This window comes from Esox lucius, chromosome 8 (assembly GCF_011004845.1).
Source record: "Esox lucius isolate fEsoLuc1 chromosome 8, fEsoLuc1.pri, whole genome shotgun sequence".
Classification (NCBI taxonomy): domain Eukaryota; kingdom Metazoa; phylum Chordata; class Actinopteri; order Esociformes; family Esocidae; genus Esox; species Esox lucius.
Genome location: NC_047576.1, coordinates 19,790,779 through 19,807,063, shown reverse-complemented (window position 1 = coordinate 19,807,063; position 16,285 = coordinate 19,790,779). Strand labels below are relative to the sequence as shown.

General features: G+C 45.5%; 1 protein-coding gene across 8 annotated transcripts in view; it reads left to right on the top strand.

The window, feature by feature from the left end:
• The window catches only part of suco (SUN domain containing ossification factor), a 46,242-nt gene that overhangs the window by 18,962 nt on the left and 10,995 nt on the right, over nucleotides 1-16,285 (top strand). For 4 of the 8 annotated variants that reach the window (XM_010871982.4, XM_010871981.4, XM_020048976.2 and 1 more), the window contains exons 2-16: nucleotides 7,190-7,313; nucleotides 8,623-8,724; nucleotides 8,853-9,352; nucleotides 10,013-10,225; nucleotides 10,465-10,624; nucleotides 11,106-11,226; nucleotides 12,315-12,439; nucleotides 12,550-12,617; nucleotides 12,879-12,986; nucleotides 13,062-13,167; nucleotides 13,904-13,924; nucleotides 14,170-14,225; nucleotides 15,035-15,126; nucleotides 15,206-15,271; nucleotides 16,100-16,177. In XM_010871982.4, coding sequence (XP_010870284.2) covers nucleotides 7,190-7,313; nucleotides 8,623-8,724; nucleotides 8,853-9,352; nucleotides 10,013-10,225; nucleotides 10,465-10,624; nucleotides 11,106-11,226; nucleotides 12,315-12,439; nucleotides 12,550-12,617; nucleotides 12,879-12,986; nucleotides 13,062-13,167; nucleotides 13,904-13,924; nucleotides 14,170-14,225; nucleotides 15,035-15,126; nucleotides 15,206-15,271; nucleotides 16,100-16,177 — 1,940 coding nt within the window. Of the gene's footprint in view, nucleotides 1-4,125; nucleotides 4,225-7,189; nucleotides 7,314-8,622; nucleotides 8,725-8,852; nucleotides 9,353-9,388; nucleotides 10,226-10,464; nucleotides 10,625-11,105; nucleotides 11,227-12,314; nucleotides 12,440-12,549; nucleotides 12,618-12,878; nucleotides 12,987-13,061; nucleotides 13,168-13,903; nucleotides 13,925-14,169; nucleotides 14,226-15,034; nucleotides 15,127-15,205; nucleotides 15,272-16,099; nucleotides 16,178-16,285 lie in introns of those variants that run through there. The other 4 variants (XM_010871987.4, XM_010871984.4, XM_010871985.4 and 1 more) reach the window with 4 other exon arrangements.

The window sequence follows — 16,285 nt, the reverse complement described above, 5'->3', positions numbered from 1 at the left end:
GCTCTAACAGCCATCCAGTTTGCTGCCGGCTCTTAGTTTACCAGAAAAGCCTTCACGGTGGGAACCATGCATGTGGAGATCATCCATTCACCCAATCTACCTCATGCAGAGAGACAGCACTTGAAACTCAATCTCAAATTTGGATTCATCAGACTAAAGGATAGATTTCCACAGGGTCTTATGTCCCTTTCTAATGTTTCTTGGCTGAAGAAAGTATTTTCTTATTGATATCCTTCAGCTGTGGTTTCTTTGCAGAAACGTGACCATAAAGTCCTCATTCACACAGTCTCTGAATAGTTGCTGTTAAGATGTCAGTTACTTGAACTCCGTGTATAATTTATTTAGGTTGCAGTCTGAGGTGCTGTTAATTGCAGATTTTGGCATCTGGTAACTCTAATTAACTTTTCCTCTGCAGCATAAGTAACTCTGGGTCTTTGTTTCCTGTGGTGGTCCTCATGAGAACCAGATTCTTCATAGTGCTTGATGGTTTTTGCAACTGTGCTTGAAGAAACTTTTGATGTTCTGGACATTTTATGGATTGACTGACCTTACTGTCTTAAAGTAATGATGGACTGTGGTTTCTCTTTGCTATTTTGAGTTGTTCTTAACAATATACCACAATACAGAAATAATGATGGTCTTCTGTATACCAACCCTACATTATTACAACACAACTTATTGGCTCAAACACATTAAGAAGGAAATAAGTTCCCCAAGTTTACTTTTAACAAGGCACACCTGTTAACTGAAATGCATTCGAGTTGACTACCTTGTGAAACTGGTTGTGTGTATGCAGAGTGTGCAAAGCTTTCATCAAGCAAAGTGTGGCTACATTGAAGAATCTACACTATTAAATGGATTTTGATCTGTTTAACACTTGGTTCCCACATTCCACATGTTATTTCATAGTCAAAATAACTTCTCTATTATTTGACAATGTGGAAAATAGTAAAAATAAAAAAGTAACCTTGAATGAGAAAAAATAAACTTGACTGGTACTTTACGTATTTATCTTTTGTTTGCTTTGATGTAATTTCCGTATCACACCCCCTTAAAGACCATCTGTTGTCATGGCATCAACTAATGAGAATTAAAAAAAAAACAATATCCCAAATCAAGCATTAGTAAATCTTAGTTCATGTTGATATAATTATGTCCACAAGCACTGGTCATTTAGAAATAGACAGAGGGGAAGCTAGTTATCCTCCGTTTTACCTGCAGGGTCAGATTTAAAAGGCGGCACTACCTCTTCAAATGTGCTTCTCTCTGTCTCGCTAGCACTCGTCATTGGCACATTGGAGCAGGGATAATATTTGTTTTTAGTTTACCCTCACTTCATAGGGCCAGGATGTCCGTGGGTCCTTAACGTCTTAAGTCTTTAATGAATTTATCTAAATAAAAGGCATTGAAGTCTTAAATAGTCTTAGTCTTTTGTCAGGCCTCAAATTTCACGATTTTAAGGGCAAGGCCATTTGGCGTTAAGGGGATAAATAATTTGCTAGGACACCAAGGCCATCAGCCAGGGCACTAAGGCCATCAAGCAAAATCGCCAATTAAAAAAAAAGTTACGCTAAGAAAAACAAACAATTACTGTATTGATTTAAGAAAGCTTGTGCATCCTCATCATGTATTAACAAATAATTCCTTAACTACCTTACCCCCCTAGTAGTGATGGCCATTTGAGGCTTCATTACCGTTCTGCTAGCAGCAGGATATTATACTAGCAGTGCTAACTCAGATTTTCTTTTTCAAAATAAAAGCCATCATTGAAATATATATATGGTAATATAGTTAATCTAGTCTGTATATTTTATGTTCAATGTCTGTTCAAATGTTATTATTGTCAGTTATTTTTCACAGATTGGATTAACAATATTTCCGTATACATTTCAATGATGGCTTTTATTGTGATAAAGGAAATCTGAGTGCTGCCAGCTTAATACCCTGCTGCTAAAATAACACTAACGAAGCCTCGAATGGTCATCACAACCTCCTAGTTCTACCCTAATGTGTCTCTAACAGTTATTACAAGTGTGCTTTTTTTCAACCGATGTTACGAGTTAGCTCAATGTTAACCCCTTGTCAAGTAAGCCCCAAATCACCTTCAGTTTGACACTTTGTCCAATATAAATCAAGATATCTTAAGCTAGGTTGGTCATACTGTTATGACAGTTGTAGGGCTGATGGCTATTTAAAATGAAGCAACGTTTATATTAATGAAACTAGGCAAGTAACTAACATGCTAATCAGGCATATAAAAATACATCACTAAAGTAATTTAAGATGATCAATTGATTAAATAAACCATACCCGAACAATAGCGTATATAATATTTGTTTACCTTGATTTCGTGTTGTTTGAACGAAGTGCTGTACGCTATGCAGATGTATCGATAACTGGTGGACATTATCTCAATTGTTAATTGGCCAGAGTTCCTGCCAGTGACTGGTGCTTTGGATCACAAAAATTGGGAAGAGCAATGTCCATTTCGCTAGCAGCCAACCGGGAAAAATGTTTATTTCCAGCCCAGCAAAGGCCCAACGGCAACTTTGGGGCTTGCATGCCACGACGGCCATGGCCGCTGATGCCTGCTTGAGTGGCCGTAATCATTTATTGGGGGGTAGGGGGCATTACGGCCACTCAAGGAGGCATCAGCGGCCATGGCCGTCGTGGCATGTAGCATTGTAAAGAGGTAACGCAAGAAATGTGGTTTGTGAACGTATTTTAGCTTTGGTTGCGCCCAGTGAGAAACCACGATTTCAGTTAGAATGTTAGATGTCAGCAATACACTCGTGACGGTTGGCTGCTTTTCATGGGGAATATAGCTAGCTACTACCAAGCTAGTTTATTTAGCTAGCTACGTAGTGGACATTGGCTGTTGAACATTCCCGCTGGTATCATGGGGAAGTGCAAATTGAGTAAGAAGTTGTTGGACAACATTAACTTTGCTTACTCGTTGAAATCTGTTGAAGGGAAAGAAAATTAAGCCCACTTTTTTTGTAAGAATACTTTCAAACGTGGCACATTTATAGGGATAAGAAATAATAAACAACAAAAACGCTGCGACAAGTCTCCAACAAACGCCAGGCATTTCTCGGTTTTGTTTGGTTGTATCACAGACAACAGTCCTGCTAAGTACTGCCAGTAACGTTGTTAGCTGTATGCTTACTGCTCTAACAGCAGTGGGTACTTAAGTCGTATTGGTGTCCTTATGTATTTTTTGCTTGGGGTGTTATTGTAAAATCGGTCTAAAATTGAATTCGTAGTGGCATAAAAAAAGTTTTACATTTAACTTGCTGAAACCTTGCAGATACCCTGTGGGGCGTGTTTAGGGAGGTATCCTATTGGTTGTTGAAGGGGGGGGGGGGGGTTTGTGGTCACTGCTAGTGTCTCATTTTGAGACATTGCTGTGGAGTAAAGTTTGTCAACCCCTAACGGCCTGGGCTCCCAAGTCGTTGCCTGCCTTACCTGTTCACAAGCTACGCGTCTGGTTCTGTGGATCTTGTTCTGCAGCGTGCATGTAGTCTGTAGCCCAAGCATGTTTTGGAAATTATAGGGAAATTACCGGCATATCATAACTCTGTGGTTCACGTGTGTATTGAGTCGTAGGGCGTGCTAAACAGTTCAATAACATACTGTGTACCGCTGCATCCCTAGGGAACAGCAGTGATCCTTGAGAGGCATGGGGAAGGAAGGGGGAATGTGAGAATGAAAGTGGGCGGGGGAAGAAGTGGCACTGTGCTGAGTCATTGAAATGCCTGAGGATCTCAGCCAACTGACATTAACCGGCGAGAGAAATCGAATCAATCTCTCTTCACTCCCCGGTCTCTCAACCTGTCTTTCCTCTTCCCTTTGTGGTCTCTCTTTCCCTCCTTGAAGGTATATTTTAATAGATCTGTGGTCATCTTCACTTCCTCTACACCATTACCATTAGTTGGGAAAATGCGAAACAGACCTTGGTCATCTTCACCTCCCCTATTGTCCCCTAGATCAGTGTCCCCAGGCCACTCTTCACTACGCTGTTTCTTCCCCCTCCGTGTGTTACATAACTACCAGAACTAGGTCACTGACATTCCTCCCCCAAAGCTGCTCCTTCTAACGGAGGTTAGACCCACTTCTCTATCCCTTGTTTAGATTCAGCCTCTACAAGCATGAACAGGTCAGCTCACAACACTCAGCTCTTTTTCTATTCATCAAGGGGTGTTTAAGCAAAGGGCAGAAAGGGTATTTATTTTTTTTATTTGTTTTATTATTATTTTTGTAACATTCTTTTGTATTTACAGAAGTGTCTCTCACCCCTGTTGCACGCAAATTATATTAAATTGTAGTTCTGTCATTTATCTGTACACATAGAGCTGTTTTGTAAATAATGAGATGCTGACAGACATTGTGACCAGAATAGAGGCTGGTCATATCCGTTCACACCTTGCTTCAGTTTTCCATCGGTTTGTTGGTGAACGGCTTTGTATTCTACACCCGACCCTTCTTGCTGTGTGTATAGAATTGCCTCATCCTTGTTAAGTCTGTGTGCTCTGATCAGGCTACCACAGTTATTCAGTACAACCACCCACATATTTCTGTTAAATGTTTACTTAGTGTGATGTGTTAGTCTAACCAGTGTCATTCTGAGGCTGCTGTTCTCTGTCTAAAATATTAGTCTGCTCTCGTTCTGTCACTTCACCACAGTTCCTTCAGGGAGTACTCAGACCCCTGTTCACTCTGCCTTCATTGTGTTGCGTTGTTGACTTCATTTATAATAGATTACATAGATTTTTTGGGGATCAAACACGCACACGCGCGCACACAGGATATACCATAATGGCAAAGCTAAAACTTGTTTCTGGAAATGTGTTCCTGTTCGTTATATGTACAATGAGGTCTTATTGAAAATGGCCCTTTGCCTGAACCTGACAGGGGACGGTACTTCGATGTGCTCTGGCATTGCCGTCAGTATCTTTGTTTTAACATCAAAACATGTCTGCTGTGAGCGTTTGCAAGCAGCGTGTCGTTGATTGTGTTGTTGGAAGAAAAACAGGGAGGTGTGGTCTTTCCTAGTATTTCCTCCAGTCACCTTTGCTTACAGAAAGCATGTGTGTGGTGTGTGTTACATTGTAGCAGAAATAATGGTGATAATGGTCTTTTGCCACCATGTGTGTGATATTGTAAAGTTTATAAGGATGCAAAAAATCCAAGCTCTGCAGAATGCAACTGCTCACACGGTATGTGCAAATCCATACGTGGTATGTGTTTATACCAGGTATACCATCCATAACGCATACCTCTGGTAGATATGACCACACGTCTTGCCCAGGCACAGATTAGTGTATGCATACATGATAAATGAGGCCCTTGGGAATGTATTTGCTGCTTCATAAAAGCCAAAGCATCTGACCACAAAACTAAATTTTCTTCCCTGTTGATTTTGGCCAAGAATAAAAATGTCTCCCATAAAACATGTCTCCCTTCTATCACACATCACTTCTCTAGTCTCAGGGACTCAATGTAATTCATTTCAATGAACTATGTTACCTGTAGTAAATCCACTTCACTTGTAATTGTAGTTAGTAATACTCCCTGCTGACATTCTGAAATCATTTCTGTTGTGTCATCAATTCAGTGGTCAATCCCAGTCAACGACCCCTGACATTCATTTCCCAATCTTTCCCGCTCAGAAGTGTTTGATAAGCGTTTTTGCCGTCACCAATACTGTTGCACTGGTGTGTTTGGTCACAACAAGATGTAACCTAACATTGGTAGGTGCAGCGTGGTGGAGAGGTCTGTGAAATGACCTGAGCCTTGTACCCCAAGGGCCCCCATGTGGCAATGTCATCTCATGGTGTTCCACTCCGCTGGTCGTGTGTCTGGAGAGCGTGGAAAAGAGAGCCATATTACAAGTCTTCCACTGACTTTTTCTGTGTTTCTCCGGAACCTCAGAACCACACAAGCGCATAGTGGAGGAGGTAATGCTGAGGGATCGGAGAGGCCTGTCAACAACCACCACCCCTCCCCGTCCTGTCACACAGCAACCATTCTCCCCTCACCTCTGTCACATTTAAGGTGTCACATAGTTGAATGGGCCTAAGTTTAGGTGGAGCGATGTCCACTGTGAGCTCATTTGGGTCTGCTTCAGTAGGTGGCTGTATTGGTGTTTTACATACTGATAGTAGAGCACAGGGTATTTGTGTCAGTGGGTGTGTATATAAGTATCCCTTATATATTTCTCGTGTGTGTGTGTGTGTGTGTGTGTGTCCAGCTGTTGCCTGACATTGCTGTCTCCTATCTGGCTGGTCAAGGTTGATCTCTCAGGTTTCAGAGAAGGGGTGTCTGCGAAAGGGGACCATTGCGGCTGTTGTTTAGTACCACACTGGCAGTCACACAGAGACCAGCCCAGGAGAAAATGCCAATCACTACTTTTAGACCTCCCTACGTTCCCTGAGCCCAACACTGTCAAACACACACACCCCCACGCGAGGAGCCATCTGGCCACATCACCTCAACCTTTACCCCTAGGATAAGAAAAGTGCCACTCTAGTGTGCTCCGTGTATTGCACTTGGATGCAGTATTAGACCTTCCAGATTTTTCTAGGACCATGACCAAGGGGGGTCCGGTGGCCTATTGGATTCCCTACCAGCAGAACAGGCTTACAGTGGTTTGGTGTACAGTACCCCCATGTGTCCTGTAAACACACCCTCCACTTGTTTGTGGTAACTGAGACACATCTGACCATGTCTCTCCTCATCTGGGGGCCCACTGAGGCACAAGTCCACAGGGAGGAGTCTATAACCTTACTGAAAGCTGTGTTTGAGACCAGACCCATGTTTAAGATCGGAGAGTTTGGAGGCAGACAGACAGGGAGACCATTGGATTCTAATCTGCACGCATGCACACACACACACCCCTACCAGACTGGTAAGAATTGGAAAGGGACCACAATGAGTTAAACCTGCTGAACTGTGAGAGAAAGGAGTGGAGAGAAAAAACAAGTGTTTGAGGAGGAGCTATAAGAGAGGCAGAGGAGGAGGGGTAGGAGAGGACAGAGAGAGCACGCTGCTTGGACATTCTCTATTCCTGAGTGGTAACAACGTGGTCATTTACTGTATGGTATCATATGGACCTGAGATCATGGTAAAATGTTGAGCCACTGTATGTTGGCTGATGTTACTGACCTTGCCCCTCCTTCTGTTTCAGGTACCCCTCAAGTCATGTGCTTTGTTCAGAGCATGGCTCGTCAGGTCCAGGTGTGTTTAGTGGGGGCAGTAGCCCCCCAGAGCGTCATCACGACCATGAGCAGAGCCTCGGGACTGAACGCAAGGTGAGGGGCTGAGGAGTTCTCTAAAGCCCGGGACACTGTAGCGATTCAAGGAGTGGTCGCAACTCACCCAGGTTTAAATGCTTTTGCATTTGAGCGCAAACCAAACGCCTATGTGTGTCTTTATACTTAATTCATCAATTGAAATATTTGCATGGCTGTCCAACCCTGTTTATGGAGATCTACCATCCTGTAGGTTTTCTCCCCAGTTGTGGCTAATCTGATTTTAGATTTTTATCCAGCTAATAATTAGAATCTGATGTGCTATATTAGCATTGGGTAGAACCTACATGATCTCCAGGAATGGGGTAGGGCAGCTCTGCTCATATCTGAGCACAGGATCGCTAGCCCAGCCGCTGTGGGTTTTCCTAGTACTATGATAACAGTGGTTGGCTATGTAGGCCTGGTCAGTATTATGGCTCACTCAGCCTCTCCCACCCTGGCCCCAACAGGCCTCACCCAGGCTGGCTTTCATAAGCAATAACCCACTAAAAACAAAACCCTCTTAAAATTTCCCCAGCCTGTATCCACCCAGCTCAGGAATAGGGGGGACTAGGGCTGCTCTGGTAACCTACATTTAGGCCTCTGTGGGGATGAATACAGGCTGTGTGGTGTACGAAGGCTGGACCATCTAAATAATTATTCAGTTCCATTTCTTTATTCAATAATAAAATGTGTACGCTATGAAGTTTTGGAGGCAAAATGAACTAAGACATAGAGAATATGAAATGCTTGAAACAAAATACTTTCATCAGAACATGCGACTTAAGTCAATAAAAGTTATTATAATCATTATAGTGGTGCCCAATAAATACTTTCTACACCATCAATATACCTCAACATGGTTAACCCTTTTAATGGCTGTGCCACTATTCTATTTAATGGCTGTGCCCCCCCCCCCTCCCAATGACAACCATGAATATCCAGAAACAAATGGCTCTATGTAAAGTTTTTTACATTTTGTCTTTTCCAAATTCAATGATGCTGGATCTATTATGGAGCAGCAGGGTATTGTAGTGGTTCAGAGTGGTGGGCCCGTGAACTAAAGGTTGTTGGTTCTAATCCCTGAGCCAACAAATTTAAAAAAGATATACTTTACTTCTGTCCCTGAGCAAAACAATGAACGATAATTGCTCCCAGATTGTTTTTGTGTATAATAATCTGTTGTTAGTATACTGATCTGGTAAAATAATGGTAGAAAAAAATATAGAGAGAATAGGAATACACCAACCTGCCAAATCACTGCCAAAACAAAGCAAAGTCCAAAAATATTTTGGACAAAACACATGTGGTGTGGTGTGGTGTTCCCTAGATGGAGGAGGAGTCGAGGACACACACACACACCTCCTACGACGTGGGTCTGGAGGCGGAGAAAGCTGCACTAGATGAGCCTAATACGCACAACACTGAACAGGTAACACAGAAAATGACACACAGTCCTCCTGTGATGTGGGAAAGCAGTCTGAAAATCTGCACTGCATGTGGCTGCGCTGAACAGGTAACAATCACACTTTAAGAACGTAACTGGTCTGTGTTTTTCAGAATGTGAATCAACAGGAGCCGGTAGTGGCGGATGTCTGGTCCCCCCCAGAACGGCACTCAGATCCTGGAACGCCTGCTGCTGAGCCACACACACACACTGACACAGACCTGCAAACAAACCGTCGCACACACACTCACACGGACTCAGAGCCCGACATCCAACCCCCACCCCTACAGGACCAGGGACCTCCACTGTCCTCCCCCCCACCATGGGTTGATGAACCGGCGGAGGGACAGGCCTCCACAGACCCCAGCCCAGCCCCCGCCCCCTGTGGTGAACCCCTGGCAGACCCCAGCCCAGCCCCTGCCCAGACCTCCAGTGAACCCCTGGCAACCCACAGCACAGCCCCTGCCCAGACCTCCAGTGAACCCCTGGCAACCCCCAGCCCAGCTCTGGCCGAAACCCCCCGTGAACCCTCGGCGGACCGCAGCCCAGCCCCGGCTACAGAAGCCCCCCAACAAACACCTACCTCTGAGCTCCCTGCTGCAGCCCCCGCCAGGTAAGAACTGTGCACTACCCATTTACATCTGAACAGTGTGTCCAATACAACATTTTCCTTGGGATCAATACAGTATTTTAGGGGTAATTTAGTGGCCTGTTATGTAATTTAGGTTATCTAACTGATTCTCTTTCAGCTCTGTAAGTACATTTTATTTGTAACTTTTGTTTTTGTAATTTTGTTTTTTACTTTTGTTTTTAATTGAACATCTACTTTTGAACTCCAATCTTGGGCCCCCCTAGAGCCCCTTTCTATACACAGTTTGCTAATGAATACATACAGTTAGCTTTGTGCTCTGGTTTTCCTGCCTCAACCTCTGGACTTAAAATGGAACTGTTGGATGAAATGGAGATTGCATGGTCTGACGGTTCAGCCACGAGTTTTACCAACTAGTGCTCCGTTTCTGTGACTTTGAAAAAAATGCCTGCTGAGAAGTTGGGAAACCGGACTATTTTTTTTGAATGAACATTGGCTCTGCGCAGTCTGGTCTGGAGGAAGATTGCCCCTCCGGAGACCCCCACCCTCACCCCACCTCCATACTCTCCAACTACACCCACTTCTCTCTTACTCCCCCATCCCTTTCTGTCCCCTCTCCTCCCCAACCCATCTCTCCCTTCTCCCTAATAGGGGCATAAATGGCATGTCCTTTCTTTCCCCCAGTTCAATAGAAGTTGCCAGATCTGATCCCGCAGTAGAGGATCCCCCTGTAAAGGTTGCCAGTGCTGAAGCCGGTTCCTATTTAGAGGTTGCCAGTGCTGGATCTAATTCCTCTCTAGAGGCCAATGTTTCTGCTGAGCACTCTGACTCTCAGTGCGGGGGGATTCCCCACAACCTGGCAACCCAAACCCCTCCCTTTGGCAGCCCACCTGCAAGGTGAGTACCTAGTCTGCCACTAGCCAATCAGTGAGCAGAAACAGGTAACCAGTCGGACTCCAGACACTCGACTCTGCTACGCTCAACCAACGACCGCTGGCCTTGCTCTCCTGCATTTGTCCTCTTAAGAGTTTTTAGATTTTGGAATGTTGACAAGAGAAAAGGTTGAGTTGTGTTTGTACATCCAGAGTGTGCCTCCACCCTTCATCCACCCCTTTCTCTCTCCTCTCTGTCCGTAGCGGTGTTGGTGACCCCTTAGAAAGCCAGACAGAACCGGGTCAGGTCCAGGCTACTCCAGGCTCTTATGCTGACGTCCAGGAGCCGGACCTAGGTCAGCCGGAGTTGGACCAGGGAGGAGACACCTCCCACAGGCACCAAGACATGGACCAAGAAGCACAGGTACGTGGAGACAACCATCTCCCAACCAGCCTACACCACCTTGTCCCAGAGGCTCCACTGTCGACTGGGCCGCCAACTGTAAGGATGAATGGGGGAGGGATTGTGAGCCTGGTAGAGAGGAGCTACCAGCATGGTTCAGCTGCCAGGCTTCTCAAAGAGCTTCTTCATTAATGTTTCAGTTAACAAACCCTTTGCAGCCTCTGCCTTTCTCCTATCCAGGCTGGGAGGGAGGGAGGGAGGGAGGGAGGGGAGAAAAGCCTTTGTTTGTTTGCTGTGAATTAGGTGCCCTGTCTTAGCCTGGATTGGTACAGAGCCTGTCTGTTCCCCAACCAATTTGTCTGCAGACAGACTGCTTAACCGGATCGGCTCTGTATGTTTATAAAAGGCTTTGTCATCTGTTCCAAGGCCCTTTAAACTGCTTATGTAATATCATATTGATTGCCGCACATGTGAGAATAACCTGTGTTGTCTGTCTGTTAAGGTGGAGGGTCAGGCAGTGGATTCCGGCGGTCGGGAGACAGACCCCTCAGTGCCCAGTAAAGAGGACATCCCGACCTTTGACGAGTGGAAGAAACAAGTCATGGAGGTGGAAAAAGAGAAGAGTAAGACCCAGGGCCACGCTCCTCTCATCAGTGTCATGTTCAGAAGATGCTCAATGACCGTGACCAAAGGATAATGGTCGCTTCAGTCATTTATTCTGACAAACGTGTGCAGAGAGATGGTGATCTGGGAGTGTCCCTCCCTCTCCTATCTTTCCTCTGCCAGTTTGGGTAGGTGTGTGGTGTGTGGTGTGTGGTGTGTGGTGTGTGGTGTGTGGTGTGTGGTGTGTTGTGTGTGTTGTGTGTGTGTGTGTGTGTGTGTTGTGTCTGTTGTGTAACCACTCAGCCCAATGTTCCTCTGAGGCATCACTCTGGTTCTGCATCACTAATGGTCCGATCTACTGGAGCAGAAGGAGACAGATATGCACGAGTTCACAATCTAACCGTCACACTGCCATGTGCGCTTGGACGTACGGACACTTACTTTCAGGTTACACACATGGCTAGCCACACACTTCTGGAATGTGAGGCAGGGTTCAATAATCCTTTTCATTACTGGTCGGTACCAACCACCAAACTAGGAAACTGGACATGAACATCTCCTGTCCTCAGTTTAAGTGTCAGAACGTTTTGTTTTCTGCTTCACCTGGCTGATGCTTTTATCCTGAGAGATTCCTATGCATAATAGATTGAATAGATGTACTACCTGTAGTGTATTGTAGCATAAAAACATTTCCCAGTGTAGAGGAACCTGAGAGGGGGAGGGAGGTGCAGGGCATATCCTCACCTGGACTTTTCTGAAAAACAGGAAGAGACTTGGATGAACAGCCATGTTTGAGATGGTGCCGTTTTAAAATGATGTTTATTTAAATATTCATGTTCTACTCACCATGCTCTGTGTGCTTCCGCCCGCATACCCTTGGGCTGCAGCCTCTTTTTTTCTTCTAAGAATAACCTTGGAGGTCTACAGCCTGATCATGACATGTAGGAAACACCCAGCAGCTATAGATGACAGGAATATGACTGCTAATGTCCATGACGTAACAACGCTCCGTCCACATTAGCGTGAGCCTGTTTACTCAGGACTCACTGGAAAACCGTGGCAGCTGAGTGGACTGTCCTGGCTGAGTTAACTTCCCTCTCTCCTCCAGCTCTGTCGCTCCACACCTCCACCAGCGGCAGCCAACCTGTGAAGAAGGTGCAGAAAAACTTCAAAAACAACTACGCTTCCGTGGAGTGTGGAGCCAAGATACTGTCAGCTAACACAGAGGCCAAGGTGATACATGCACGCACACATCAAGTCTTATGTGGTAGGGTGGTGGGTTGAGCTGTTGTTGACTCTGTGCTGTGCTTCTCTCTGCCCCTGTCGTCGTCTTTGGTCTCCAGAGTACCTCAGCCATCCTGATGGAGAACATGGACCTTTACATGCTGAACCCTTGTAGTAACAAGATCTGGTAAGTCCCTCCCCTCCGTCCTCCCTCCCCTCCGTCCTCCGTCCCCTTCTCTCACACACACACACACACACACACACCCAATCTGTCATGTAACCTTATCTGCTCAGGACGCGTGACCACAGAATATCTGACACAAAACTGCATGTTCTCAATTATCATTCTTCTAACTTTCTCACCCATTTCTCTCTCTCTCCAACATCCATCTTTCTCTATCCCCAACCCCTCTCCAATATTCCCTTTCTCCCACTCCAATCTCTCTAGGTTTGTGATAGAGCTGTGTGAGCCTATTCAGGTGAAACAATTGGACGTCGCTAACTTTGAACTTTTCTCCTCAACACCTAAGGACTTCCTGGTCTCAATCAGTGACAGGTGAGCACACTCATAGAACCCCTTGGATTTGTTTTTGGGACAGGCCCACCCCTAAACAGCCCCCCTGTCTTCTAGATATCCCACCAACAAGTGGGTAAAGTTGGGAACGTTTCATGCCCGTGACGAGCGCACTGTCCAGAGCTTCCCATTGGACGAACAACTCTACGCCAAATACGTCAAGGTACACGCACCTGGACACACATCGAGACAGACTTGTGCCTAGACAACACGCGCACACACACACACCCACCAACATGAGACAGAGGGGCCCCTAGTCATACCACAACATAGTGTGATTGTCAGTATGTGGAATGCAGTGCTAGAGGTTAGGAGCTGTTCATTACAGTACAGAAGTAATAGTGTGACAATGTTCCGGACTATTTTTGGAATTGCATGTATTTTTGAATATGCCACTGTTACCAAATTAAAACTATGAATGTTGATTTCACAAATGACCATGTAACTAGGTCAAAGGGTCTTCAGCCCTCTTAGTTTCAGTAAGATCTGAATCTGTGTGGAGTTTGGCTGAGGAGCCTCACCAACTCGTCCACACGTAACCATGTAGCCAGGACTTCGGTTCACTTCCTGGTTCAGGATGTCTGGACCAAATACCTTCGAAAAGAATGGAGCTGTTGTCAGCCTTATGTCTTGTTGGTCTGATGTCGATCTCTCCTCCGTACTTCTCTGAAGTCACTGCTATGACTGCTTATAATACTTCATTCCCTTTTAATGCTGTCTGTACAACCTTTACCCTGTCCTTTATTTCCTTAGCTTTGTAGTCTCCTATAGACCAAGCCTTCAGTCCCTCAGTACTGGGGGTTGTCAGGAGTAAAAGAAACAGATGCCTGACTTGCCCGAGGCATGAATCAGCCTTTTACTGATTTTTTTCTTCTCTCCTTTTTTTTCTCTTGCATCAGATGTTCATCAAGTACATAAAGGTTAGCATTCTTCCCTTTCCAAGGTCTTAAAATCCACTCTAATGTGCCATAGTGTGGAGCTTTGGTGGCAGTGCCCAGATCCTGTAATGCATGACCAAGACCCACTAAAAGTAGAGCTTGGCAAGTCACCTTGTGATTTGATTGAGTGGACACTTATTGGACAGCTGCACAGTAACTGGTGGTGGTGTTAGTCGACTGGGGAGGTGTAAACTGGGTTTTAACCCTACCCCTCTCCGTCCCTGCAGGTGGAGCTCATCTCCCACTTTGGATCAGAACACTTCTGTCCACTTAGCCTCATCAGGTAAGACCGGACCGAGAGACAGGCAGGCCATAATACTCCCTCAGGCCCATCCTAATGAATGCACTGGGTTGATTGGCAGCTGGGTTGTTGGTCGGCCATGATGTTCTTTTTCTAGGACAGTTGTCTTTTCTTTTTTATTTTTTCTGGTGCAGTACACACCGTTCTGATAGGGCTGTCTCATTACATGAAGTGTTTTGGATTTATTTGTTTTAAAAACGCAGGTGTGCTCTGAACCTAATATTGACCATGATGTTCATTTTCAAGTTCCACATTTCTGTTTTTAAATGGACTCCTTGCAGTTATCCAAAACATTTCATTCTGCAAATTGCAGAATGTCTGCTGCCGTGCCCGAGTGTGTGTGGTGGGAGTTGGTTCAAGATAAACACAAGAATCTAATCTATCTACACAGGGGAAATAATAAACTGGAGAAATACAGAACATTGCTTTTTGACAGAGTGACACAGTGTGTGTCCATTGAAAAGCCACCATCAAACTGGTGGACTGGTCAGCAGGTTGAGAACAGAAACCCGTCTAATGACTTTGGGTAGATAAAGGCGTTCTAGAGCACGTTTAATGTCTCTTTGTTTGGGAAATGCAGCAGTTACCCTGGCCTTCCCTTAAGTCTCACAAGGTGTGTCTATGTCGTATGGGAAGAGAAGGTTTTACCCTGCAACCAAAATACATTTCTCAATATTATTATTATTATTATTTGTTTTTACAATTTATCGGTGACCCCGTAACGCAGCCTCTTGTGTCTGACGGTTGACCACTCCCTTGGTATCACTGTATACACCCGGTGTGTCTAACAGGGTTTTTGGCACCAGTATGGTGGAGGAGTATGAGGAGATTGCAGATTCCCAGTACCCATCAGAGAGACTGGAGTACCTGGAGGAGGACTATGGTGAGATGGCCCCGCGTGTTGGAAGCATGGCCAGACTGTTGTTATAGAAAACATGTCAACACCGTCCTGTCATCTACAGATTATCCCCCAGGATACCTGCCCTCTGAAGACAAGGGGTCTAAAAACCTGCTGGGGTCTGCCACGAGTATGTACACACACACACACACACACAGACTTCATCACATTGTTCTGAGCCCAATTTCCCACCTGAAATGTGCTTTTCTATCTGGCTCAGCATTTGTTTAGATCACATCAGACAAATGACCTGCTTCTTAACAGAGCAGCACGTAGCCTAGCGGTTAGCCTGACCTGTGACCCAATGGACGATTAATCGAATCCCAGCGCTGACGAAGATGTGGGGTGCAATCTACTGTTTTGTCCTTGAGCAAGGCTGTTAATCCTAATTAATTCTGGATAAGTGGCTTGGGATAAGAGGGTTTGCTAAATTACTGAAATGTAGACTGAATCTTTATTTTTTGGAAGATGAAGAGCCAAGAAGCTGCTTTCCTAAAGTACATCAACTCCTGAATGTTCCCTTAGTTTCTGTATTCCCCCAAGAGACACACCCACACACACACAGTTGTGGCTGGGATTGGGTTTTTATCTACGCACACTGGAGCCCCTGTGTCTCAGTCCTCCAAGTGGGAGGGTCTGGCAGGGCACTGTGGTAGCAGTCTGATTGGCTAAGAGATGCCCCCCCGTGTAGTCTTGCACACAAGCGGTACAGCTTTGGGAAAACAGACTGACCTGTTCCAACACCCCCCCCCCCCCCAACCTCAGCCCTGGGAGTCAAAACAAACAGAGGCTGACAGGGGGCCCTGTTGCCTGGCTGAGTTGGGCTGGGAATAAGGCCTTGGCTGGGTAAGGGGATGTACAGACGTAGGTGAATGTTGGATGAAGGACTGTGGTTTTCCAGTGCTGTGGGCCAGTGGAGAAGGCTTCTCATTATTCCTTGTGTGCGTGTTTCCTACAGATGCTATTCTCAACATGGTCAACAACATAGCAGCCAACGTTCTGGGAGGCAAGCCCGAGGGAGGGTCACAAATAGAAGGTACTCATGGAACCTCCTCTCCTCCCCTAACTCCCTTTCCTCTCCTCCTCCTTTCGCCCTACTCCCCTTCCTATATTCCCATTACTCCTCCTCCTGTCCTCCCATTAC